This window comes from Pseudocercospora fijiensis (assembly GCF_000340215.1).
Source record: "Pseudocercospora fijiensis CIRAD86 unplaced genomic scaffold MYCFIscaffold_5, whole genome shotgun sequence".
Lineage (NCBI taxonomy): Eukaryota > Fungi > Ascomycota > Dothideomycetes > Mycosphaerellales > Mycosphaerellaceae > Pseudocercospora > Pseudocercospora fijiensis.
In genome coordinates, this window is record NW_006921536.1 from 4,311,191 (window position 1) to 4,337,247 (window position 26,057).

General features: G+C 51.6%; 10 protein-coding genes across 10 annotated transcripts; 5 read left to right on the top strand and 5 right to left on the bottom strand.

The window, feature by feature from the left end:
• Positions 1-11: 11 nt before the first annotated feature.
• On the top strand, positions 12-272 carry MYCFIDRAFT_175856 (uncharacterized protein; the record flags this gene model as incomplete). Its single annotated transcript, XM_007929516.1, has 2 exons — positions 12-31; positions 62-272. The coding sequence occupies 2 exons, from the start codon at positions 12-14 to the stop codon at positions 270-272; spliced, it is 231 nt and encodes a 76-aa protein (XP_007927707.1).
• A 208-nt stretch (positions 273-480) lies between these two features.
• Positions 481-3,269, bottom strand: MYCFIDRAFT_215645 (uncharacterized protein; the record flags this gene model as incomplete). Its single annotated transcript, XM_007929517.1, has 3 exons — positions 481-1,724; positions 1,778-2,983; positions 3,213-3,269. 3 exons carry the CDS (start codon positions 3,267-3,269, stop codon positions 609-611), a joined length of 2,379 nt encoding a protein of 792 aa, XP_007927708.1. The 3' UTR covers positions 481-608.
• Positions 3,270-5,009: 1,740 nt separating this feature from the next.
• Positions 5,010-7,693, top strand: MYCFIDRAFT_82251 (uncharacterized protein; the record flags this gene model as incomplete). The annotated part of the gene is made up of 4 exons (XM_007929462.1): positions 5,010-5,107; positions 5,162-5,630; positions 5,680-6,129; positions 6,179-7,693. The coding sequence occupies 4 exons, from the start codon at positions 5,010-5,012 to the stop codon at positions 7,691-7,693; spliced, it is 2,532 nt and encodes an 843-aa protein (XP_007927653.1).
• Positions 7,694-8,342: 649 nt separating this feature from the next.
• On the top strand, positions 8,343-11,362 carry MYCFIDRAFT_139082 (uncharacterized protein; the record flags this gene model as incomplete). The annotated part of the gene is made up of 4 exons (XM_007929518.1): positions 8,343-8,566; positions 8,669-8,999; positions 9,035-10,951; positions 11,087-11,362. The coding sequence occupies 4 exons, from the start codon at positions 8,343-8,345 to the stop codon at positions 11,360-11,362; spliced, it is 2,748 nt and encodes a 915-aa protein (XP_007927709.1).
• A 2,882-nt stretch (positions 11,363-14,244) lies between these two features.
• Positions 14,245-14,969, bottom strand: MYCFIDRAFT_175859 (uncharacterized protein; the record flags this gene model as incomplete). The annotated part of the gene is made up of 5 exons (XM_007929519.1): positions 14,245-14,283; positions 14,324-14,394; positions 14,424-14,516; positions 14,546-14,718; positions 14,749-14,969. The coding sequence occupies 5 exons, from the start codon at positions 14,967-14,969 to the stop codon at positions 14,245-14,247; spliced, it is 597 nt and encodes a 198-aa protein (XP_007927710.1).
• A 30-nt stretch (positions 14,970-14,999) lies between these two features.
• Positions 15,000-17,116, top strand: MYCFIDRAFT_175860 (uncharacterized protein; the record flags this gene model as incomplete). The annotated part of the gene is made up of 20 exons (XM_007929520.1): positions 15,000-15,022; positions 15,049-15,102; positions 15,129-15,173; positions 15,209-15,238; positions 15,277-15,342; positions 15,379-15,393; positions 15,421-15,654; positions 15,689-15,713; positions 15,749-15,911; positions 15,937-16,007; positions 16,037-16,148; positions 16,191-16,294; positions 16,332-16,338; positions 16,369-16,434; positions 16,463-16,482; positions 16,511-16,627; positions 16,671-16,696; positions 16,745-16,922; positions 16,951-17,006; positions 17,032-17,116. 20 exons carry the CDS (start codon positions 15,000-15,002, stop codon positions 17,114-17,116), a joined length of 1,497 nt encoding a protein of 498 aa, XP_007927711.1.
• Positions 17,117-17,147: 31 nt separating this feature from the next.
• MYCFIDRAFT_175861 (uncharacterized protein) lies at positions 17,148-18,576 on the bottom strand (the record flags this gene model as incomplete). The annotated part of the gene is made up of 5 exons (XM_007929521.1): positions 17,148-17,175; positions 17,216-17,686; positions 17,725-18,463; positions 18,492-18,518; positions 18,561-18,576. 5 exons carry the CDS (start codon positions 18,574-18,576, stop codon positions 17,148-17,150), a joined length of 1,281 nt encoding a protein of 426 aa, XP_007927712.1.
• Positions 18,577-19,001: 425 nt separating this feature from the next.
• Positions 19,002-20,726, top strand: MYCFIDRAFT_82254 (uncharacterized protein; the record flags this gene model as incomplete). The annotated part of the gene is made up of 1 exon (XM_007929465.1): positions 19,002-20,726. One exon carries the CDS (start codon positions 19,002-19,004, stop codon positions 20,724-20,726), a length of 1,725 nt encoding a protein of 574 aa, XP_007927656.1.
• A 488-nt stretch (positions 20,727-21,214) lies between these two features.
• On the bottom strand, positions 21,215-22,372 carry MYCFIDRAFT_197475 (uncharacterized protein; the record flags this gene model as incomplete). Its single annotated transcript, XM_007929522.1, has 2 exons — positions 21,215-22,309; positions 22,370-22,372. 2 exons carry the CDS (start codon positions 22,370-22,372, stop codon positions 21,215-21,217), a joined length of 1,098 nt encoding a protein of 365 aa, XP_007927713.1.
• Positions 22,373-25,305: 2,933 nt separating this feature from the next.
• MYCFIDRAFT_175865 (uncharacterized protein) lies at positions 25,306-25,960 on the bottom strand (the record flags this gene model as incomplete). The annotated part of the gene is made up of 7 exons (XM_007929523.1): positions 25,306-25,334; positions 25,378-25,402; positions 25,449-25,574; positions 25,607-25,726; positions 25,752-25,811; positions 25,844-25,883; positions 25,917-25,960. 7 exons carry the CDS (start codon positions 25,958-25,960, stop codon positions 25,306-25,308), a joined length of 444 nt encoding a protein of 147 aa, XP_007927714.1.
• Positions 25,961-26,057: the final 97 nt, after the last annotated feature.

Sequence of the window (26,057 nt, forward strand, 5' to 3'; positions counted from 1 at the left end):
TGTTGCAGTGTATGAAGCTCTTCAGCCTATGGTGAGGATGGATGCGATAGTGTCGTGAGAGGAAGATGGTTATAGATGTCGAAGTCGTTGAGACAAAGCGATGCGTTACAAGTGTTCGAAAAGTGAAGATACATCTCCAGGCCCCAATATGCACGAGCAAGGCCTGTAGCCAATCAAGTGAAGCATACAATATGCATCACATGCTTCATTGGAAGTCAGGCCAAAGTGAGGCAGATGCCGTGATCATGGTGCGCGTCTGGGGGGTATCTTAATGCATTTTACGTGCGGTGTTCCCAGCTAAGGAGTCGTCAGCACTCTGGCCAGCCTTCACTACATGTATCTCGGCAGACTTCAAGACTTGCTGCCATATGAGTGCTTCTTGTCAGGCGCTCTATTTCAGAGCACCGGAAGAGCTCACCATGCAGGACCCGTGATGACCTGTTGCCATCTCAAACCTAGAGTGGGAGCGGAAGATAAAGTAGACAATGCCTCACGTCTTTTCCGATATTCTGCATCAGAGACATCAATAGAGCTCACTATATCAATTCCGTCACCCCTGCGAGGCATACAAATTTCACTTCTGGGGCTTGCTGCAGTCGACCGTTACATTACGAGCGGTCTCTCTTCGTGAATTGCCCAAAACGGTCTCGGAAATCTCCGAAATGCGGCATGCTCGGCTTCTTGCTCAGCTCTTGGAAGTCTGGCATAAGCGAGTGGCGCTTGCCAGGTGCAGGCTCTGCCGGACCTGTAAACACCTTTTCGAGCAGCTCCGCGCCTTTGATCTTGTCGACCTTTGCGAATCTTTGCTGTGATTTGGAGGAGTCAAAGAACTCTTCGCCCTTGCCATCGGCAGCGAGAACCATGAGATCCACAGTCTGCCTAAGACCTGTCAAGCTCTCCAGCAGTACTGATGCCTTTGGCAGAGCTTCGACAAATTCAACGAGATCCATGACGTCCAGCCTGTATGCAGTGACCGCTTGTGGGGATATCCTTCGGACGTTGGGGTCCAAAGGCAAAGAGAGCAGCGAGTTGCTGATGTGGTTCAAAGCTTCGAAGTATATCAGCTCCTTGATCTGCTCTGGTAGACCCAAGAGTACCGAGCTCATGATGTTGGACAGGTATCGAGTAAGCTCTTGGATGTATGGGCTTGCTGCATCGGGAACATATGTGCTTGTCCAGGCATACTCCGCGGTCTCGATGAGATCGTCAATCTTGCTGTTTACCAATTCGAAAATACGTTTCTCTGCCCGCTTCTTGGCTGAGTTGAATTGGCTGGTCGCTTGAAGCTTGATCGGTCCTGCAGCGCTACTGCTTGATCGTGCTTCCACGAGCAAATCTTCCAAATCCTTGCAGGCTTGCTCGAAATGGTCTAAGTTTGTGAGGATTTGCACAATCTGGCCAGGATACTGTGACGACAGACGCTCTACCAGACTACGGCAGACCTTGTCGACAAGTAGCTCGTCCAGACTTTCTTTCAGCGTCTTGTCGATTACTGTCGTATGCTTGAAGTGATCGTCGGAGAACAGATAGATTTGGTTGAGGAAGTTTCGAATATCGATGCAGACCAGCGGATACATCTGACTGAAGGGCAGAACGCATGGATAAGTCATTTCCTCGACATTCTCCTGCTCCGGTGGCGGCGTGTACCAAGACACTGAAATGACCTTGGTGTACTCATCTGCATTGTTGATTGGCATCGGCATGTAGTCATCAGTGCTGACAATCTGCGTACCCGGATTAGCATTGCACAACATATTGAGGCAGCTTCCAGGAATACCTCTTGGAAGTCATCGCTGAACCGTTTCTTCAGCAGCGAACTATACTTGTCGAATAAAGTCAGAAGCAGGCTGTCCAGGCTGTTGACAGGATAGCCCCAACTGTCCATAGTCTGGATGAATAGCGCAAGAACGCCTTTCAGCTTCAGAAGCTTGTCATCGTTATCCACATTGTGGAGTGCACTGCTGATGAGCGAGATTGCAGACTGACACATGCTGTCCCAGAGCTCGTCGACATCGCTCTGCGAACGGAAGTTATCGGTCTTCTGCATGGTCGCCTTCTCCACGATCGCGAACCCCGCCATGCCCTCAAGTAAGCCGCTCAGACTGCTGTTCTCCTCGTCAAGTAAGTTGATCGTCTGAGGTATCAGCAGATCTTTCTGCCGTCGCCGTGTGGCAGCGTAGTCCGCTCGGAACTTTTCTGTCTCGCCTAAAGCGTCATGAATATGCAGACACTCAAAAAGCGGCGAGAAGTCGACCTGTACTTCTTCGTTATTGAGCACATCGAATTCTTCACTCTCATCGGCAACCAGTTCAACAGCCGAATTCAGCTTGAAGCCACCCAGGTAGTCGTCCGCTTCCGCTCGTTCCTTCTGCCGCGCTCTCCGCATCTCTGTGTGATAGAAGGCGACTTCGCCCAAGAACTGCGACGTTTCCCGAATGCGATACAACCAGGTGTGCAGATCTTGGGTGACTGCATCAGCAATGAGACGCTGCGTAGCGGGTACCGAGCGCTCTATCATCTCTGCAATCTTGTACCTTGTAACTTCGCGGAGGTGGACATTCTGCAGCTCATCGAGGGCCCGCAGAGCTGCGTAGTGGTTCTTCTTCCCCAGAAGATCGTGGACCTGGTTTGCGAGCCGCAGGACTTCGAGGCAGTCCTGCAAAGCTTGGGTGGCATCGTCAATATTCTGTCGCACTCCTCGCGAATCGACCAGTGCCTTCTTCTGCTCCGCAAGCTTCTCCGTGCTGGCTTCGATGCTCCGACTGAGTTCCATGATCTCGGACGTCAGGTTGACGGTCTCCTCACGCACCGACTGTAGCTGGTTCACACTGGTAATAAACTCGTGGTGATTTGAATTGCAGATGGATTCAATCTGCGATTCGCGATCGGCCGAGACATGATTGAGAGCGTGTATGAGGGGTGTGACTTGGGTCTGGGTCTCGGCATTCTTGAGCAGAGGTATGAGCTGGTCGAGGTAGTCAGACTGGGAGGAGGAGAGAATGATCTAGGTGCGCTCGGTCAGCATGGATCGTGGTTTCCAGGTTTGACTTGTCGACATGCTGCTTCTTCTCTCCATAGCTCATTGCCACTTGGCCGAGGGCCTTTCGGCTTCTGCGGCGGACCTCTCGTCTCACGCATGGCCTCGGCTCATCTCGACTGTGTACAAGATGGAAAGACAAGAAGGCACGAGAGGATGAAGGCGTTGGACGCACCTGCTGCACAGCCCCGGTGAGGTCATCGTACTGATCGCCCGCAATTAGGCCCGGCATCCTCACTTTCGATTGCCAAAAGCGGAAACTTGTGCCACGCTCAAGCTCACTCGTCAAAACAAACACCTCTCGTGCAGTGCTCCTGACTTCTACCACTCAGTCCTCAACAACAACTTTGTTTCGACAGCGAGAATGCTTCCACGGATTTCAGGAGATGATCGCGTTAACTGCGAATGATCTACCACTGTTTGGACTGGATGGCAAGTTCCTTGCAAGGCCTGGTATGGATCGCCTCTCGATACGAGAGGAGTTGCGCCGCAAAGCCGCACGCCTTATGCTGAGGATTGACCTGGCCAGGTTCCCGTTGGAGCTCGCGGGCCTCGATGTGTATGGTCAGCGCTTGAGATCTGAGGATGCGCCGGCGGGCCTCGATGCGTATGATCAGCGCGCTCGATTTGAAGATGCGCCGGCGGACGAAGATTCAATACTTGCGCGCCCCTGCGCTCGCAGAACACTGTCCAGCGCTTGTGGGTTGGAGTATTCTGCGGGAAAACAATGGTCTACGCGCAGGTCAGGTCTATTCGGATGCTTGGTCGATGCTATGCACGTCAGTCAATGTCCACGGCAATAGGAGCTCACTGCCGATATTTACTTGCGGCAGGCAGCAACAATGAGCGCGGACCAACACACGCCTCAAGCTTTCCAAGCCCGTGGTAAGTGATTGATTATCCTAAGTTTTGCGGCGACGAAGATGCAGGTACGGCAATGCGTGTTGGCAGTGGCCACCTTCGCGCTCCTGCATGTGAGGTCCAAAGCGCGGAGCTGGCCTTGGCAGCCCGACTGCTGCTTCCCAGCCGCCTCCCGATTCATCCCGAGCGGCTTCTGCATCGGAAGGCTCGACGCACGGACATTAAACTAAGCTTCCCGCTGTGGGGCGCATCTTCAGACCCCTGCAAGGCTTTCTATCAAAATGCTTGGGGGCGAGCACGTGACAATGGAATGATGAACGAGGACGAATATTTGTGCTGACGGAGACGTGCAAGAGAGTCACCGTAGGATGTACAAGTGCAAATCGGCACTCGCACAGTGTTTCGCACGGCTATTTCAGCGTGCAGAGACATGGCACGCACTGTGGGAGCGCACAAGTGTCTATGCTGGACGACAGAGTGTGGTTCCCAGCTGCACACCTTGCGAGAACTCGCGTGGCATCGGCATCAGCATCAGCGACGGCGTTATGCCCTCCCAACATGACCAACAGCAGCTACAGAGCCCAGCAAGGCTCCCATGGCTGCTCCACATCGTCCTCTTCCTCACGATGGGCATATATCGCTATGTCGGCCAGCCCCTCACGATGCATCCGCCTGCCAATCTGGTTGCTCGGATACTCACTCTGGTAATGGACAAGCAGTACCTTTGCGAGGCCTGCCATTGGCCGAGGGGGCCCACTGCCGCTTCCCTTTTCTTCACCAGGAAGGCGCCAGTGCCCCTCGCTCAGTCATCCCCTCAGTGACGGAGCTTCAAAATTCCTCCCTCCTTCTCTCTCTTCTTCCTCTTCCCCCACACGCACACAGACATTTGGTCGATTGCAGAGACAGTACACGCAGCCCACAATCTCCATTCTTTGCAGTCATTCCTGGCACCCCAGCACATTGCTTCACATACATTACTTGCCCTTGATCCTTCACCATCGCTGCCCTTGGCCCTTGGCTGCTTCCTTGCTTCCTTACGATACCCACGCGCGAGCGAGTCCTTCGCGCGCCGTCATCCAGCGCAAGACCAGGAGCCAGCAGATCAGCAATCATGTCTGCCTCGACCCCAACTCCAGCCGCTCGCAAGGGCGCAGCGACCAAGAACGACACCGCACGCATGAACGGCGGCGTTCCAGTCGACTCGTCCAGGTGAGAGACACGTGTCCACGCGATTTTGACTCCAGCACACTGACAGCGTCACAGCAAGCCAATCGTCAACGGCAACTCCCACGAGACCAAGCCAGGTTGGAGCGGACCGGCTGCAGTCAACGGTAGCAGCGCTGCCCCGTTCGGCGGCAACGGCGAGGTGTCACCCACCGCGCGCCTCAATATGAGATTGTCGGGCCAGGCCACCCGCTTCGAACCAACTGCCAAGCCATCTCCGATCAACTTCCTCAACCGTGGAAGCACTGAGGACGACGCCGATAAGCCCACCATCGTCGACGGCTCGAACACGAAGCCGATGAGCGAGAAGGCTCGTGGCAAAATGGCCGCTGCGCTCCCACCAGCTCCCATTGGCACACACAATGGCACCCCCAGCCCGTCTATCCCTCCGGTCACCTTTACCACCGACACCGGCCCACAGGTCGAGTGGAAGGGTGGCCATTACATTCGAATCGCCAACATCGCTAAGGACACGTACGCTGACTGCTCGAATGTGCTGTTCAACGAGGTACGCCCTTTCTCGTATCGCACAAGTCGCAAAGCTAACAAGTGGACAGATGCACTGGAACACCAAGGTCACCGGCCAGAAGAGCTCTGGCGCGAGCAACAGCAAGCATCTCACAGTCTACATGCGCTTTGACCACGTCAACGACGCCGAGCAGGCTGAGAACGACGTATCCATGGTCAACCAAGAGTGGGTCGTCAAGCACGTCTCCCAGACCGAGTATGCCGCTGCCCAAGGCACTGGTTCTCGTACCGAGACCTCATTCTTCGACGGCCAGCTTGTGTTCGTTGCCGTCTTCACTGGTAACCTCAATGAGATCCAGACTTCTGGCGTGGCCAAGACGGTCAAGACTCTGGCTGAGCACTTCGGCGAGGTCCTCGCATTCTCAGAGGCCATTCACACCACCTCCACTGAGTGGCACTTCCGTGTCGAGTACACTCAGATCTCTGCCGCTCGCAAGGCGCTCCACGAGATGAGCCGCGCCAGCAGCTACTGCTTCGAGGTAAGTTCTTCGCAGTCGGCGACATGCTGCAGCTGCTGACATCTCTCAGGATTGGTCTGTGACAGCGAGAAAGCTGCCAGAGCCACACACCGTCGGCACTGGACCACTCAATGGTGGCTTCACCGCGCTCACTCTAACCCCAAGCAAGCATGCCGATGGCACAACCACCAGCCCGACAGGCCGCACTGCTTGGGGCCTTGACGCCGAGGGCAAGCGCGTAGCCAAGCCGGCGGCGCTCAGCGTTCCGAAGATTAGCAATCCGGCTGAGCCTGTGGGTGCCGCTGCTGTCGTGCCAGTCCGCGACTATCGCATGGACTCGTCGCCACTGCCAGGCCCTTCTCGATTCTTTGGCTCCATTGACGGCAACATGGACCGCAGCGCCTCTTGGTCGGGTGGTGAGACTACTCGCTCACGTCGCAACGGTGGCATCGGCGAGGAGAATGAGCCGCAAATGGTCAATCTCAATCGCATTCGTGATGGCGTTGATGTTCGCACCACCATCATGCTGCGCAATCTGCCGAACGCCTGGACCTACCTCGACGTCAAGGAGTGCCTTGACACCACTTCGGCAGGCAAGTACGACTTCTCCTACCTGCGCATCGACTTCCAGTACAATACCAATGTCGGTTACGCATTCGTCAACTTCACTGACCCAGAGTCAATCATCGACTTTGTGAACAAGTTTGTCAACAAGGAGTGGCAGCCAGGATACCACCCGCGAAAGATCGCACAGGTGTCGTACGCCACAGTCCAAGGCATTGACTGCCTGATCGAGAAGTTCCGCAACTCCGCCATCATGGCAGAGTTCTGCGACTACCGCCCAAAGCTGTGGTATGTGCCAGCGGACGTCACCATCGGCGATTGCACACCAGATGCTGTCGGCCAAGAGCGTGCCTTTCCCCCGCCAAACAACTTCAGTAAGCAGCAGCGGAGTCTTGACAATGCCGGTACCATTGGTCTGTACCAGCCTCGCAACCGCAACGCCAATGCCAATGGCGAGCGCACCCGCCGCTCCAACTATGACCGCGGCACAACCCATCAGCTGCAAGAGGATGCCGCTTACCAGCATGGTCCAATGTCGCCATACAATGACAACTACGCCTTCAATGCACCACGCGCTCCCATCGGCGCTCCACCGCAATTCATCGCTCCGCCAATGATGCCGTACGGCTATCCACCAATGCCTGCAGGCTACTACCCTGGCTATCCAGTCCAGTACGGCCAGAACGAAGGCTTCGATCCCTTTGCATACGGCGCATTCCCTGGCCATGGCGGCTACCCTGGTGCCTACGGTCAGATGGCACACTACAATCCGGCTGCACGCCTGCGCACCATCTCTCGCGGTCGCCTTGGCGGTCGGCCGACAAACGTCACCATCGCTGAGCATGGCTACTCAGACGTCGACCGCAATGCCCGCCTCGCCGCCAACGGCTACGTCCCACGCAGCATCTCTGCTGCTGGCGAGTCGGGTGAGTACTTCGAGGGTCAAGCTCATGGCTCTGCCGACGGCAATGTCTCTCCAGGCAATGCAGGCGCCTCTCGCTTGGGCACCGAGCACTCTTAGATTGGGTGACACACTCTCTGGCTGTTCGAGTGGTCTACTACAACACATTGAGCTTGATTCACGGCTTGGTGTTGAGTAGCTTCGAGTGCTGGATGTCCTCTTGCGTGTGACTCAGGTGAGAAGTCAGGATGGTGCTTTGACAGCCATTCTGGATGGTATTGGCTTCGACGACGGCGCATCTGCGACTCCATCAGAGCCTGCTTCTGTTTTTGCTTTTCGGTGATTCTCCATCGCTCGGACGCGGGTCCTCATGGGCTCAATGGTCATGGCGTAGATTAGAGTAACAGCAGTAATCATAATGGTGTATTGCGTGCATCTTCCTGTATCCTTGAGCTTCAGTCATGGCGTCAATTGCGCACGTGAATTGTCTTTCATGGCAAGAGAGCATATTAAGATGCAGAGGGGGAGTTGTCGATTAAGGAGACAAGAATATGCTCAAAGGTGTCAATGTGATGGTCGCTATCGACGCCGCCCCTTGCCAAACCCTCTTTCGGCCACCTCGGCTTCCAGAGCTTCCGCCCAAATCCTACCAAGCCTCCCAAACATCTTTCGAGCCTCGTCTCCCTGAAGCAAAATCACACGATGCCTTGAAGCCTTCAACGATACGTGGGTCTCCCAGTCAATGATTCGCACAAGTAGAAGAAGCATGATGCTTCCCCGCCGGTCTCGTACAGCGTGCCTTGTGCTTGCGAACATCCTCCTCCCGATCGCCGTCCTGGTCTTCGCATCTGGATTCTTCCCATACAAGCCTGTCTTGCCTGGCCTGGCCGCCTTTGAAGAGCACGGAGAGCAAGGTCTTATATCTCATGGTAGCGACTCTAAATTTGACAAAGTCATATTCATGGTTGTCGATGCGCTGAGGAGCGACTTCGTGTTTGGTGGAGGGAGTGGCATGGAATTCACGCAAAGGTGAGGAGAAACATACGGTATACATGAGGGCTAGCAGTGCTGATTGCTGATTGCCGGGTCTTACAGTCTGATTCGAGACGATGCAGCGATTCCATTTACTGCGCATGCCACACCTCCTACGGTCACAATGCCACGAGTCAAAGCGCTCACCACAGGCTCCGTACCGAGCTTTCTAGACCTGATCTTGAACTTCGCAGAGAGCGATACAAGTTCTTCCCTCGCGGCGCAAGATACGTGGTTGAGTCAGATCAAGGCTCGAGGCGGGAACATTGTGTTCTTGGGAGATGATACTTGGCTAAAGCTGTTTCCTGCTTCTGCTGAGGGGGTGCCTTTCTTTCAAAGAGCAGATGGCACAAGCAGTTTCTTCGTTTCGGTCAGTAGAACTGGCCCTGGTGAGGTATTGATGAACCAGATAGTTGACGTATGCAAAAGGATTTCACAGAAGTTGACAATAATGTTACGCGACATGTTCCTGAAGAGCTTGCACGGTCTGATTGGGATGCGTTGATCATGCACTACCTGGGACTTGACCATATTGGGCACAAGACTGGTCCGAGTGGTCCGAATATGTTGCCTAAACAGAAGGAGATGGATGGGATCGTGAAAATGATCTACACCGCAATGGAAGAGGAGCTTCATCATCAGAATACCCTGCTTGTACTCGCTGGCGATCATGGCATGAACAACGGAGGGAACCATGGTGGTTCTGGACCAGGTGAGACCGAACCTGCGTTGGTCTTCGTAAGCCCAAAGTTCAAGAGCATAGATCGCAAGAAGAGAACGCAGTACTGGGCTCCAACTCATCCTAAGGACGGCACGGAGTTCGAGTATTTCACAAAAGTGGAGCAGAGCGATCTGGTACCTACACTGGCTGGTCTCATGGGTCTACCGATCTCTCGAAACAGCGTGGGAGTGAGCATACCGGAAATGAACATTCTCTGGAGCATGGATGAGACCGTCGCACATTTGAAGAGAAATGCGAATCAGATCTCGCAGATTGTCAAAGCGACCTACGGAGAAGAGAGCTGGGCCAAGACGGTCAATAAATACCGTGTCGTGATCGAAAGAAGTAGCGAGGGCTGCGATGCTCTTTCTTCCGATCAAGAGAGGCTGGCCTGTCTTTGGGCGACTTTCGAATTGAGAACGAAGAACATGGAGGGCCCATACCAAGAGAGTCAGGCAAGAACATCAATTCTCAAGTTCTTGCTTGAAGCACAGGATGTGCTAAGCGGGACGGCAAGCTCGTACAATATCCCAAGAATGATCGTTGGAATGATGCTCTCAGCTGCAATCCTCGGCCTTACTCTGTGCTCTTTTCAGACACTCTGGCCTGTCAGTACTCCCGGCATCTTCCTTGGACTGATCAGCCTTTTCTACGGCGTCATGATGTTTGCCTCGAGCTATGTGGAAGAGGAGCAACAGTTTTGGTACTGGGTCACACCCGCCTGGATCATCACACTCGTATTCGTTCGTCTTCCCAAAACCTCTGCATCATCTGAGATAATACGCCTTGGTCTTGCAGTCTTTACTCTGCTCGCCGTTCATCGTCTGAGTGTGCGCTGGAATCAGACTGGTCAGAAGCATGCTGGAGCGCCGGACATTGTGCACACATTCTTCACAGAGCATCATATTCTGATGTGGATGCTCATCCTGGCAACTTATGTCTACAACGGCTGGAGTCTGGCTACCAGAGCCCTTGCAGGTCTTGTTGCTCCCGAGATCGCAGCAATATTCTCCGCCGCCCTCGTATTGCCAGCTGTGGTCTTCAAGCTTACCTTCACACAAGCCGATGCACCAGAACTTGTTAAAGACCTGGCTCTGGGTATTCGAAGCTTCGTTCAGCCGTTCGATCTTGTCCTCCAAGCAAGAATTGTATTCAGCGGTCTTGCAGTCACCACGATTCTGGTGTCTATCTTATCCTTCATGAGCGCAAGGCAAAGTCAGAAAGACGCCATCACATTGGTTGGTGTTCTACCAAGCCTAGCAGAAAGAGTACACATCCTCCTCACCCTCTTCCTCATAACGCAGACACGAGCTCCGAACGTCCCTCTTTTCCTCGGTTTAGAACTCCAGAGAGAAGCCCTCGCCTTCATCTTCGCAGCCACAACAACAACGCAAAAATCTCTCACCAACCCTCGACTTTCAACCACCACTGTCCAAAACCCTTCAATCACATCAATTGCCACATCAACTCTCCTCCTTTCGCATACCACATACTTCGCCTTCGGCGGCAGCAACTCCATCTCTTCCATCGACCTAAGCAACGCTTACAACGGCGTTGCAGACTACAACATCCTCGCCGTCGGCACTCTCCTCTTCGCGAGTAACTGGGCTGGCGCGATTTGGTGGGTCAGCGCCGCGAATCTGCTCATGTGCAACGGCAGCAAGAAATCTTCTTCCCTCTTCGCTGCACGAGAGAAGAAAATCCAACCCAAAGATCGCAGGAACTGGATCGACGCTGAGCGAAAGAAGCTCCACGATGAGGCTTTGGCTGCTACAATGGGATCTTCGAAACCTACATCGGATACAGCTTCTTCTTCTTCGAGTGTTTGGCTAAGTTATGTGGCTCATATTACGGCTTTCGAGGCCGCGGCGTTGCTGGCTGTTATGGCTGCTTGTACGGCTTTGAGGACGCACTTGTTTATTTGGACGGTTTTTAGTCCGAAGTTTCTTTATGCTATGGCTTGGAGTGTTGGATGGCATGGCATTGTGAATATTGGAGTGGGGAGTGGGTTGAGGGGTTTGAGTGCGATTGCGTAGATGTATATGAGGGATATGAGGCAGTGTGAGGGAGGAAGTTGGAAGAGGGTGTGTTTTGATAGTATTTGTATGAATATGATGAGCTTGGATTATGTTGCTACTGTTATCAATCAACACTTGGATCGGAGGAGACCGATCAAGGAAGTCATATAATCAGGCACGCAGAACATTTTCTCTCAGTTGAAGCATGCTGGAAAATATCCTTTCGCTGCTGCAGCTGACCATGGGAAGGGCAAGTTTGAAATCTCGTGAACGAGAGTCGAGTCATAGTGATGCCAAAGCAAATACAGTAGTAGCACATTGCCCACGAGCTGCTGATGCTTCTCAACGTCTTTTCCAGAGTCATCCGCCTTTCTGCCCCGTCTCCAACTCAGAGATTCCTCATCACTATTATCGACCATGCCAGCTCGAGGAGGTGGAGGAGGAGCAGCATTTTCAATGTCAGATGCCCACGAGAGCGCTGCGGGAACTACTTTCACGTCGAGTTTCATGCTCATGGCCTTCATTGGCTTGCTCTGGATTTTGAGACAGTGCTTGATGCGTCGAGGTTGAGTCTCATGACGCGAGAGATGGATGGGCTGAGGTCAAGGGTGGACTAGGAAGAATCGCTGTGGGAGAGAGGTCGGATCTAGTGAGGAAGAGAGGATGTTATGGAGGTGCGCTCTGTTGGAGCATCGGTCTAGTAGTATGTCAAATGTCAACGGCCTGTCAATTGTCAGTGGTCGTTCCTGCACTGCAATGTGCACGGCGATTTGAGTGTTGGCTGCGGTGCCATGGTTGTTTGTCTGTGCCCTTTTGCAGTATGTATGCCATTCGAGCTGTCCGTACAGCAATGCTCGAGTGTGTGCCTCATGTCTGTCTGAAGCTCGCTGTCATCTCGGTGCGCTCATTCGCGGTCTCTTGCATGTCTTCCATGGTACGCTGCAAGCTGCCTCTGAGCTTGTCCGCCATGCTGACCTCCGATGCACTCTCGAGTGGTTGCAGAGACCCGAGAGTGCCTGCACAGCTGTAGAGCTACCAGAAGATGCGCTGCGATGCCCACAAGGTCTGCGCTGGCTCTCAAGGGGCATCTGAACGGTATGCGCTCGTTGCTGGTGTTGTGTGCTGCTTCTCTATGCTCGAAACTGCATGCTCCCAGCCTCCCAGCCCTCCCCCAGCGAGATCCCGATCTGTCCCGACAGCAGAATGACAGGCCAGATGGCCGAAACGACGCTAAGCATAGCGCCCGCAGCAGAATAGTTTAATCTGACCTCCCATTGAACGTCAGGCGCTCGGACTCCGTGGTCGAGGCTGGCTGGGCTTCGGGAGCTTCGAAGCCGGTCATTCTTCCCTTCTGGCCCCATCAAACGCCGACGACATGCACAGCAGACGATGAACAACACCATAGGCGTCTCCAGCGCAGAGAGAAGGCGCGCATCGCGCATACTGAGCTTTCTTTGAGCAAAGATGTGTTGACTTGCCAAATGGTACCAATCCTCCGCTCCACCTCCGCTGCAGCGCCGACCACCATCCGCCGAGTATGCAGGCCAAACCCGAGAACATTAGTCCTGCGCCCTCGATCACCTTCAGAGCCCGAGTCAGATGTTAAACAACGCTGCTGTCGTCCAACAGAGCTCAGACGTACTGATCTCCAGCTGCGGCGGAGGCACGACCTAGCGCCCGCCCAGCGCCCAGCGCCGACGCTCAGGCCAGCGGCCACATACCAAAGTGCACGAAATGCGACCCATACGACGGTACAATAACCGCCGGGTAACCCAATCTTTGCTGACTTGAGGCTGGGATTGGTCACTGGCCGGCCAAGGTCAAGCAGCAGGGCTGGGCAACAGGCGAGAAGAGCAGTGGGCAGAGTCGCGCAGTATCCTGGGACACTAGACGCTACCCTCGAGTCCATGGACCATCACATTGTGTCCAAGAAGCGAAGCTGGTTTGGTTCCGGAACTTGGAAGCCGAGTTGGGCAGATCTTGCACACTTTACAAGGAAAGCGGCCGAGTCAACTTGAGAACGCGCCATGCAGAAGTTGACTTGGAGCACCTTTGGGCTACAAGCTGCCTCGCATCTTTGCAAAGCTTGTCAATCGTTGCCAGTGGCTGGCAGATATTGTATCTGTCGGGACACAAGCTTTGTGCAAGAGCAAGACCCGCCGTGAAAAGCAGCCTGGATGCCTCAAGAAGTGTGGGAAGGACGCATCAACTGGCTCCTTACGACAATTGGAGCATTGTTGTTGCTCAAACCTGCCTTGATAATGCTGGATCCATTGGAGTTGTGGTTGCCGACCTCCACTTTCACGCCAAGGCCGGATCCCGATTGGCTTTCACGCTTCAGGGAGAGGTCTCCTCATAGCTTCCCAGCAGTTTCACAGGACAGCTCAACAGCTAGCATTTCTGCTATCCCTCTAAACTTCTTGTTTGGCTTTTGCCAGATCATGAAGCAGGAGTGGCCCGTCAGCTCTGCGGAAACCTATGTGGAACCTGGAATTTTCGGATGCTCAGACTGACTGCCATGAATGGAGTACTGGCTTCTGTCGACTGGAAAATCACGATAATTCATGAGTAGCCTCTTAAGCAAAGTCTCCGGCGTCGTCGTGACCCTTCAGCATGGACTGGCAAATCACTCTTGTTGTGCTCAGCATACCTGACTGGAGGCTGTCCCACGAAGTTCTGTTCGGTACTGAAGCTGTGCTGGCAGTAGAGGACGGGCTTCCGTATCGCAAACCTACCTCTTTGGGCGCCACGCTTCTCAGGAACGCGGCATTGATACCCTTTCGGGTCGACTGGTCCATCCAAAGCTGCTCGCAGAATCAAGCAGGCCGCATGCCAATATGAAAAGATAAATCAAAACTTCTCTTACAGTAGATTCCGACTTGGGCAAGTCTTTGGCTATCTCATCGTCCCGGGACGTTTTCACCAGAGTCAGCTTTGCTCTTGTTGTGATCAATGCCAATCCGCCCCAGAAAGCAAGACCAGGACTCCGTCCTCATGAGTGTGCACCAAAGCCTCTCGATATTTCTGAAACCTTCGAAAGCCATTTGAAGCTCAGGTTCGATGCATGGCAAGCTGCAACATGGAGAGATCATGTCCCTCTGCAAGCCAGGACAAGGCGCTGGGTTATCGTTGCACGGTGGCCTCTTTCGCTTGATGATGGACGTAGGGAAACCTAGTTTCGAATTCTCGACGTCTATCGACCAAGTCGGAAGGTTCGGGTCTTCTCCTTCGAAGACAGACAGTGCGCGATGCGGCTGTCCTGCCTCATCGATGCGAGGGCTTTGACGGAGTGCGCTTCCAGTCGTTCTTTGGCTTTCTCCATCGCTGCGAATGTCCATGCAGCGATGTTTTTCCTGCCATACACGTTGTGCGTTCTCTGCTGCTACCCACAAACGTAGCCCTACAGTTCCGAAGCTGGAAATGTCCGACCGCAGACGCTGGATGAGGAGTACGCAACTCCAGAAATTGTCTCGTTGTCGATCATCGCGCGGAACTTGCTGGGAGGGCAGAACCCACGCTTCAGGACGGAAGCGAGAAAAGGACAGTGAACGGGAGGTGGGCCATTGTGTGGCATGTCAGGAGGAGCAGTATGCGCTGCGTTCGTGGCCTGCCATCCGATGCTCATATGTGGCTTTGAGCGACGTACGGCCTTGCGATGCTGCGAATGGCGCAGCAAGCGTGTCCGGTGCCGCACAAGTGATGAGAATCGAGGCCAGCATCTCTTCGCAGAAGCTCAGCTGCATTGTGCTCAGCTTATCGTGGATGCATTGTGGTGTTGCTGGAGTTGGAGCTCGTTGAAGTTCAAACCATCTCCGAAGCTCTCCGCAGCGTACATCCAGCACTATGAGCGACACACCAAGCAAGCCCTACCTCCGATTACACACCACACACCACGTTGACGGCCTAAAGAAGTGGATGCGGAAGATGCATAGGCTGTCCTCTAAAATTTCCAACCACCACGAAATCCATACTGGCCCTGGAACGAAAGATCTAGATGTGTGAGGGAAAACGGCGTTCCTGGATTTGAGATTGAGTATTATGTATTATGAGTTTTCAGAAGCTGACACCCAATGAAGTAAGAGAGATCCCATCCTCCGTGGCTCACACTGCTTCATTGGGGCCTGCTGCCGCTGCCGTTGCCGCAGCCTTCGTCGTTTACCCATAGACAACCTGCTAACATCGACCAGATTATCACGTAAACACTCTGGCTTCTATTTTTTTTTTTCGATCCGTCAAAGGAACGAGAGCTTAGTCATACAACCTGACTTCTATCTTTTTTTTGAAACGTCAAAGAACGAGAGCTTCAATCGGTTTGATTGCAGTAGACTTTTTGCAGTCATTGAGAAGCTTCTGCGCTGATTTGTGTCTGGTTTCTGCTTCTGCCTCTTCGGCTTGGCTTTTTAGCTGGTTGCGGGTTCGAATTGGTCAACAACACGCCACTACAACGACAGGCAATTATGTGGAATGATCCAGATGTTTGATATGGACACTGGCAACAATCTCCACTTGCATTGGAAGCGTGGAGATGCTTCTGTGGTTGACAATCTTTTTTGGAACCTGCAAAGAAGTTTGGCTGTTTGCTGTTCGATTAGCTTCGCCGCCTTTGACAGTCCGTGCTCGTGTGCCCAGCGCCAAGCTCGCTGTTCATGAGAGCATCACGATTGTCAAACTCCGAACATCAACACGACGAAGGACAACTCTCGTGATCACCCCTTCAAACACTACGCAAGCAAGCCAACAGCATCCGAACCGCTGCCATGGATCACGACCCCGAAGACCGAGACGACGAAGTCCCACAAGTTGGGTGGAGATACTACCTCGAGTTCGCCGTCCACTTCTTCCGCAGCTTCTTCTTTCCGACACGCCCTTCTCGCCTCCAAGGTCCACTGGCGACTGCGATTTAGCATGGAGAGCCGTGAGGGTTATTGCTTGACCGAGCTCGTTGGGCAGGTGGACCGACTTTGGTACAGCACACATCACACCAAAGCTCTTTCGTGGAAGAAACCACTCCTCGATACATTCAGCTCTCGGCTGGGCCATCAAAGTCAAGATGGGATTGACAGCATGGCATGGGGGAGCGGGAGATGCTGGTGACAGGCTAAGCGCTTCACCAGGGAGAACACGCGGCTGGCGCTTCAGTAGCATTGCTGCGATCATGCGCTTGAGATACAAGCTGAAATGAGAATCAGAATTCACCCATTCGGAGCGGCTGTGTTTCGATTCCGTTGCATTTCGCGTGTTCTACTACATCCTCTCACGTACTTGGCATATCCTCTCATCACAGTGACACGAGCAACGCGGCTTTATTCAAGATTGCTACGAACAGAAACTTGGGAGGATAAGAGACAGAATGTTTTGGTGAGGCATCGCGAGCCTTACGGAAGATGTTGAATTGACAAGTTGCGATGGAATTGAAACAACTGTGCATATAAAGGTAAGATTGGGCAGATTTCATGATCGGGGCATGTATCAGGAATATATGGTTTCAGCTCTCGCGCTCTCTTCCTCTTGCCCGATGATGAGCTCTGCACATGCAGTTCAAAGCCGCTGCTCGTCTGATGTGGAGCAGAGGAGACTTGTGGTCTCGGTTTCGCGGTGCACAGAAGCGATTCTGGTGGCAGTTACATGAGGCTGAAGACAGGATCTGGAATATGCGCCAGTCGTGCTCTGTAATACAACATACTAAGATATGTGATGGCTGCGGCACTGGACTATATCAAAGGGATCATGACAGATAGAGGCTTGATGTTGCGATTGTACATGTACACTTAGCCTCAAGGCTTGGATTATATAGGCCCAGTTGTCATACACGCCAACTAGAGCTCCCAGACCTTACAGCGCCCCAAAACCACAAAATTCTTAGATTTGTACAGGCTTGCATCTTGTCGGATTGGCAGGGTGTGAGGGACTTCATCTTTTGGACGTGAAATACAGTGTTCCCTCAAACAACACGGACACCAAACTAGATGATATAAATTCCCATTATCGTCGTGAATCTGCGGCCAGGTTTCGGCTCGGGTTTCTATTCGCCGTTGATGTGTGAGCTCGATCGCTGCAGGATCTGGATGTGGGTGCGTTCGATTAGACCATCCATCAAACAGTTGATAATAATCGACGCCACTTTCGAGCAAGAGGCGAGTAATGCGATCCTGATCCGGGTGTGACATTTGTCCACTGTGGTGGTAGAGATAGCTGCGCCATGATATAGCCAAGATGCGAATGTCAAGACCATGACACGCCAAGAAAGAGATCATTTCTTGCACAACAGAAGTGGTGCAGTCGGAAATCTGCCTGGATCCAGTGTGAAAATCTGATATAGATGACCTGAAAGCTGTGGCTGGACTGAGGCGGTGTGTTTTACGTACTCATAGAGATTGCACTTCATCAATTTCCTCATGATTGTGCCCAGCATCCAGTGTGATGACCGCCGAAACGGCCGGTAATCTCTCACATTAAAGGTGATCTGCGGGAGAGGAATCTTGCGGTCTAAATCGAAGACGGCAAGCTCAAGGGCCGACGTCTCGTTGCACACATTGTCTGGCGAGGCCTTTTCCAGGAATCCGAAGACTCCATAGGTGAGTTCATGCTGCTTAGGGTATGCTAACTCTTCTGGGGTACCGTAGACTGTTCTGCAGCGAGCGAGAAGTAGGTGACCGATGAAGGTAGGGCGAGTCATCCATCCTGGAACGCTCACGTCCACAAGTTCTTGCATTTCAGATGTAAGGAGAAAGTCGTACACTGTGCGGTGAGTGAAGTCCACAGCGCCGTCGTTTACGGCGAGGAGCCCTTCGCAGCTCGATTCAACCACTCTCTTGATGTTCTGTAATTTTGCGTCATCGACAAATTGGATCCCCATGTTCGATATGAACGCAGGATCGAAGATTTCAAGATCCAAAACGATCTTGTAGAGCAGTGTGTCTTCTTCATGACGCCACGCGCTCGCGTTAAGCAGCATTGCCAGCTTCAGGCATCGAGCTGTCTCTGCACCCTTCCACGTAGGGCTGATGCGTTCATATATCATTCCCTTCAAGTACAGCCCAAGCTCAGGCGGAAACTCGTTGCCTACACTTCTGCAAAGAGCTTCCAGTGTGCCAAAAGAAGTGGAATGAGGTTTACAGTCTGCCTTGGAAAAGTAGCTTGTCTTGACGATAATTCAGCGCGAGGTATTCAAGGCCTTTTGCATCACAGTCCAACATCTTTCAGGATATGGAACCACTCTTGAGGGCTGGCATTGCGCGAAACCCGGTCTGAGAGCACAGTCATGAGCGATGAGGAGAGAAGGCAGTAGGAGGCCGAGGCAGCTGCAAAAATGCATCAGTCTGATCTCAATATGGCCAATTGAAGACCCAGAAATCCTCGGGGTTGCAATGTTGACGATGAAATACGATGAGAATTGGGAAGGCTGAGTTGAGCCGAAGAAGTGAGTTCAGTACAACGAATTTTGGCAATCAAGACTGCAGGGCTTATTTGCTGACCATTTCTCTCACAACGGCGAAGAACATCGCCAGTTCGTCCTGCGCCAACGACTATTCCATGTGCAAAGTCGCTTACGATAGCGTGGCCGGGCTGTGTAGAACTTCATGAGACTCACTCGTAAGTGCGAAATCTCTTTGCGCTCCCTGCGCTTTCCGCAGCTTCGCAACACATCTACAGCAAAATGGACGACCAGGAGCCAGAGATCGAGCAGGACGAGGAGCTCCAGAAGTTCTTGGGCACTGCAACGTTTGGCAAGCAGTCGCGGGAAGCAAATGTCCAGAAGCAGATTGATCTGAGCAAGCGCCCTGCTCAACCAGCGACAAGGCAAGGCGAGGATGGATCACAAAAGGAGGAAGACTCGGACGACGACGACGACGATGACGACGATGATGAGTACCCAGTATCACACGAGATGGTCATCAAGACACATGAAAGAGCCGTAACAGCTGCAACGCTTGATCCATCGGGTGGTCGACTGATAACAGGTTCCATGGACTGCACTCTCAAATTCCACGATTTCGCATCCATGACTCCGACTACGATTCGCGCTTTCAAATCCGTTGATCCCAATGCAACGAAGAGTTCTGCTACGGTGGAGACACATCCCGTGAATCAGGTAGTCTTCAATCCGCTTTCAGCTGGGCATGTGCTGGTAGCAACAGCATTACCGCAAGCAAAAGTGCTGGGCAGAGATGGCGAGACGATATGCGAGTTCGTGAAAGGCGATATGTATCTGCGAGATATGCACAATACCAAAGGACATATTAGTGAAGTCACGACAGGATGCTGGCATCCGACCGATCGAAATCTATGTGTAACAGCAGGCACAGACAGCACATTGCGAATATGGGACATCAACAACCCGAGACAGCAGAAAGAAGTGATTATGCACAAATCAAGAGCAGCAGGTTCTGCGGGGCGGACACGAATGACAAGCGTAGTTTGGGGCTCGCCAGTACAAGGCGGCAACAATGTGTTGGTGTCTGCCGCGCTGGACGGCAGTCTTGTAATGTGGAGCGGCGAAGGACCGTTCGCACGGCCGGCAGCAGAAGTGAGAGATGCTCATACACCGAACACCTGGACGAGCGGGCTGGATATCGACTCTGCCGGCCGTATGGTCGTGACCCGCGGAGGAGACGATACAATCAAGCTTTGGGACACTCGCAAGTTCAAGACTCCAGTGACGAGCATTACACACGCATCTACATCTTCTCAATACCCAACAAGCAACATCCGCTTCTCACCAACTTCGACCAGCATCTTAACAGGCTCTGTCGATGGCAAACTTCACATTCTCAACCCAGGCACATTGAAGCCCGAGCTCGTCACGCCAGTCACTCCCGGCAGCCCTCTGATCACAGTCCTCTGGCATGCAAAGCTCAATCAAATCATCACCGGCTCAGCAAACTCAGAAACCCACATCCTCTACAACCCCAACACATCCTCCAACGGAGCCAAAACCGTCATGTCCCGCGCTCCGAAACGCAGACACATCGACGACGACCCAAACTTCACCACCGACCTCTCTCAAGGCATATCCGGCGACGCAATCATCACCCCCGGCGGCGCCCTCCCCAACACCGCCTCTTTCGCCTCTCGCCATCCCACAGTCGGTCTCACCGCATCCGGAAGATCTCGAGATCCTCGAAGACCCCATCAACCCGCAACAACCCCCTTCGCAAAAAACAACCCCGATGAAGAATACGTGAAATCACAAATCCCACTTTCTAGCCTTCGAGATGAAGACCCGAGAGAAGCTTTACTCAAATATGCTGAGAAAGCTGAGAAAGACCCGCTGTTTACGAATGCTTGGAAAACGACGCAGCCGAAGACGATTTATGCTGAGGTTTCTGATGATGAGGAGGATGCAGAACAAGGTCCTGCGAGCAAGAAACAGAAACAATAGTTTTACCAACGCATCAGCCTTCCTTAAAACATGTGTGTAGCTGGTTCTGCCTGCTTACGCTCGGCTTGTGGAGGTGGTATGTACCGGTATGTATGAGGTGGCAATGCAAGAGGGAAGGAACGAACAATAGTTCCTGCATTAGAGGCTGTCAAATGGGGATGCGGACCATGGTTGTATTTTCATGCATGCATGCGCGCAAGGATCAGGTCAGCTTGGGTCGTGGAGATGAGAAATGTATGGGGGCTGAGAAGGATTCGAATCATCAAACACGCCTTTTTCAAGCGTGCGAATATTCATGGGATATCAACGAGTTCTCTCCAGGTTGAGCGATGTTTTCACTACCGCTGTATGCATATCCATTCCAGCCTCCCCAGCGCATGGTGCCGGTCTATGCTGTCTACCATACTTCCAAACGCCGCGCTATGCTCAGGTCCAAGGTCATGAAATCGTGTCAATCTAAATCTTTCTCGTGGGTGCGACGCGCAACTTCATTTCTTCTTGGCCCGCAAACTTTGACCCTCACCACTGAAGTTCTGCTTCTTGCTCGCTTCCTCCTCAGCCTGCTGCTCTTTCGACTTGAGCGGCTTGATTTCGTAACCGAAGAAGAGCTTGCCTGGCGGTAATCGTAGCGGCTGAGGACCATTCATGCGCGTCTTAGTCTTTGGCGCGAGGCCTGGAATATTGACGGATCCTCCCTGTCCGGGTATTGGTGTGTTGGTGCCAGGTGTACTCGCGGGTGTGGCAGCTGCGCCCTTGCCCTTCTTCGCGACGAGTCGCTGACCTGCGCCGGAAAAGGCGGATGCGGCTTTCGCGTGTCCCTTCGCTGCGGCATCTGAGTCGGGCTTGATGCTATTGTAGTTGATCGCTTGTGCCATAGATCCTTCTGAGTGCATGAGACCGCCCTTGCCCGCCATCATCGATCCTACGCTTCGAGGTGTGCTCGTACCGCTTCCCTTCACGGGTTCTTGATATCCCACTGGCGCTGCGAAATCGACCTCGAGATCTGTCTCCTGTACACTGATTGCCTTCTTGTCGCCTTGCGGCTTCACTTCCAGCACCGCAATCTCGTAGACTGTGTTGTTGTACTCGAAAGTGAAGACATCACCCTGCGTCAAACAGCTGAAATTCCGGAATGCTTGCTCGAGCACTGCTTTCGGGTCTGTGATATCTAGAAAGTTGACATCTTGAGGTTGGAGCTTGATGAAATTCCCAGGCGGCAGATCGGTACTCTTGCACTGAATCAGGTCACCAGGTTCGAGACCCAGCACCGTCATGATCCAATATGGTAGGTAGACCCTCCCCTCCTCTGCCGTGAACTCGAGCACACCGGCGTGGGTATTCTTGTCTTTCGTGCCGATTTCGAAGAGCATAGGATATGTGATGTGGAGTTGCGTGAGCTTGTCGAGTGCTGAGGCTGGTAGGAACATTTTGCCGCCATGATTTGCTGCTGGTCGCTCAGGTCCTGGCATCATGGCGATCGGATAGCAGCGATAGTATTCGTCGAAGCGTCGAGGGCGACCGCCGCGAGCCATGGCTTGGCGATACATCATCATCGGGTCGGAATCGTCGAAGTTGTAGAACGCCTAGGAGGTGTATGTTAGAGGTTATGGTTGCAAGCGATGACGAAGCTGGAATGTACTTACCATTTTTGCGGCGCTGCAGGTGGAAGCTGCGAGCTTGCTCTAGAGGCAAGGGCGACTCGGATCTACTGAGGGCGTAACAAGTGAGACAAACTGATCAAGGTAATGAAGATGGCGAGACGGGAGTGAATGTTGTGCACGCGCAAGAGCTCTTGCGTAGCACGTGAAGCTACGTAGATGCCATCGGAGCTTGTGAGCTCAAAGTCCGACCCTCCATGAAGCTGAAAACGAATATTTGATTAAAGCGCTTAATTAACAACGTTATGATCGCCTCGGCCTACCTGCTACCTAGGTACCTACCTAGTGCCTACTACCTACATAACATATATAGCGCATTAGCATATCGGAGTAAAAGTGCGCTAATACGTTCTAGGGTGTCTACGCCCTTGCTTAGCGGCACCGCTTACTATATAAAGTATAGTAGCGGCTAGTATTAAAGGCCAATTAGTACGATTGCTAGGAACTTTAGTCTTCTAGCTAGAGGTAGTAACGATTATAGTTAAGAAAGAGGGTGTTTTAAGAGCCGTATAGAAGGCAGGTTTAAAGACTAAGTACTATAGACTATAGACAACTAAGAAGGCGCTATCTAATATACTATTTACTACGCTGTCTATCTACCGTCGGCATTAATAACTACTTAGCAACGAGCTAGTATACTATTAACCTATTATTAGACCTATTCTATAGAAATCTTATAGTATTCTTCGACAATAGCGAGGCTAAGGGCACGACTAGTTAGTCTGTCTCTTCGGCGCTTAATCGCCTATTTAAGATAGCGCTAGAGGTTCTTAATTAGGTTCAAATTAGGTAAAGAAGGCGGCTAGTTGTCTATAAGAAGAATGCGGCGAGCCTATAGCTAATAGACTATATATTCCGCTATATATACTAGAGCCGAGTCTTATTAGAAGAGTGCGGTTCTTTAGTTTAAGGTAGGCTTGTATCTAAGAGGGTGTTATTAGCTAGCGATTAGACTATTTATCTTCGATATCTCTTCCTAAACGATAGGAAGGACCTTCGAAGAATAATTTAGCCTATTAATATTGCCCTAGTCCTTTGTATTCTATAGCAACAATAGTCCTTTGCCTCTTATGCCGCTTATATAGCCCTATATTATTTAGTATAGAAGGCGTTAGAAGCGAGGCCTTAAATATACGTCTTAGTTGCGCTTAGTACGGCGGCAAGTAACGAAGACTCTCTCGTATAAGCTATTACGGACAGTATACTCGTTACTCTAAAGGACATTAGCCTAGTTAGAGAGTATCTAGTTAATATAGAAGATAGCCTATTCGAGCCTTAATCGTCGAGTGCGGTCGTTATAGAAAGGACGAGGGCGAGCGACGTAACGGCGGTAGCCGTACCTTCTATAGATTCGAGAGATTATTAATAGACTATACGTTAAACCGAGGGCGTTACGGACTTCTCGATAAGTTATTCGCCGAGTAATAGCATTCTAAGTAATAAATTAGAGTATTTAGCGCTCCTATACGAGTATATAGAGCCTGCGGCCTCTTCGAAGTGTTAGTAGATAGTAAAGTATAAGCTCTCGAATATAGACTAAATCCTCGCTATCGATTCCTAGGCGCTCTCTATAACGGTATAGTATAAATAGCTCATTTATAACCTTATAAATAGTCGAGAGCGCTCGCCGAGACTATTCTAAGATCCGAAGAAGAGGCTATTTTACTATACGGTAGAGTTGTTTAATAGTAGTACGTAGTTTATATAGAAGGACGGCTCGGCGGAGAATTCGCTACTCGGTAGTTTATTAGGTCGCGATTTCGTAGGTTAGTAATAGACCTAGATCCCTAAAAATAAGGGATGCGAGTAATAGCAGTGTTAACTGTCTAGAAGGCCGATTTGCGAGTAGTATAGCAGGCAGTATTAGGTGCAATAAATTAGTAGATTATATCGATTAAGATAAATTCTCGGTCGAGGAACTAGAGGTATTAAATAACGTTACTAAGCCCTCGGAGCTTTAACTCCGGTCTAATAGGAATCGCCGGGTACGCGGGGTAATCCGAACTAAGGCTAAGTTATTATCTAAAGATCGAGACTCTTCTTTAGTTAAATCGATAACTTTAATATTAATACGACGTATTTAGCCTCTTAGTTAGTCTTTAAGTTGCCGCTATTCTTCTAGCTGCATTTCCGATTTATTATACTCCGGCGGACGGTTATAAACCGGCGGTAGAGTCGATAGGGTACGATCGCGGTAGTAGACATAATAGGGAGCAAATCGGGCAAGTAGATTAATAGTTAGTAGTCGACGACGACCCTACGATAGAGCCGGCGGCAACAAAGGTAATCTAGATCGATAAGGCAATAGTGCTAGTTTAAAGGCTAGTATTAAACTAACTAAACGGACTAAGGGCATTATAGAAGGTATTAGACTTCCGCGGTTACTAGTAAGGTCGGAAAGTAGGTTTAACTAGGCTCTATATTCCTCGCCTTGCTCGAGGGCTTTAAGTAATACTAGACGGCGCTAGTCTAGTAGACGGTATACCTCTAGAAGGTTAGTATATCGTTAGTTACGAAGAGGTAGCGTACCTCGAGTATAAATAGCGCTAGAATAACCTCTTCGGCAGCTATATTACGCGTACTACTCGTCGGAGTAAGCGTACGGTATTATAAGAGAACGAGAGAGAAGCTAACTATTTAATAGGGGACTCTATATATATATCTACTACCGAAAGCACCTATTTATCGCCGACCGCTTCTTTATACCTCCTTTATAATTATACTCTCGAATACTTTAATCTAGCGTAGACCTACTCCTAATTATATAACGACCTTTAGCTTACTTCTAAATCACTCCTTCTTCCTTTCTTTAATATTACAAAAAGCTTATAAATAATATATTATTAAATCTACTAAAAGACGGTGTCTTTATGCCCTAGATAGTGTCTATACGTAATTTGAAGCTAGCTAGTCGGCAAGGGCTATAGTGGATACTGATAGCCAAGCCTCCCTTATTAGCCTCGGCAGCGACATCTCAAATTGGTATAGATCACTGCAATTAGTGGTGCCGGAAGGCTCCTAACCTTGGGCGGCAGTGCGGCGGAACAGGGGCTATTCCCTGCACTTTCACTCCGATGTGCCAACGCGCTATACTGGCACTTCCAAGTTCAAGGTTCTCCTGTTCCTTCACCGCAACAACTGCCTTCCAGAGCGAAGTGTGTGCGCGACTCGCCCCCAAGTTCAGCATGCACTGATCAAAGCGGATTCGATAGGCTTCTTCACCGCCGTTTTTGCAGAGTCACTGTCGAATGCGGTATTGCCGGGATCCTTCCTTGATTCTTGAATGCGAATGTCGCCGACACGCAACAGCAGTTCCATGCCGATTGTGCGACGGATGCTGCTCTAGACCATGCCAACACCAGCGCACAGCAAGCATTGCGAAGAAGCGACACAAGATCAGGCGAAGCTCTCCAAGACAGGCAAATATCTCGCACATTGGATATCATTTCGAACAATCACGCGCCTTTCACGCTTACCCTCTCCTTTGTGAGGCCTGATCCTGGTAAAGGCCATCTGTACTGTATAGATGCACTGCTGTTGCTGGCTGGATAGGAGAATTAACGTTCTTTTCGACATCTATCGCGCTGAACGGGTCTCCAACTTCTTCTCCGGACATGTCGGTTCCATCACCACAACATGATTGGCACTGTCAAACAACACCCTGCTGCACGCG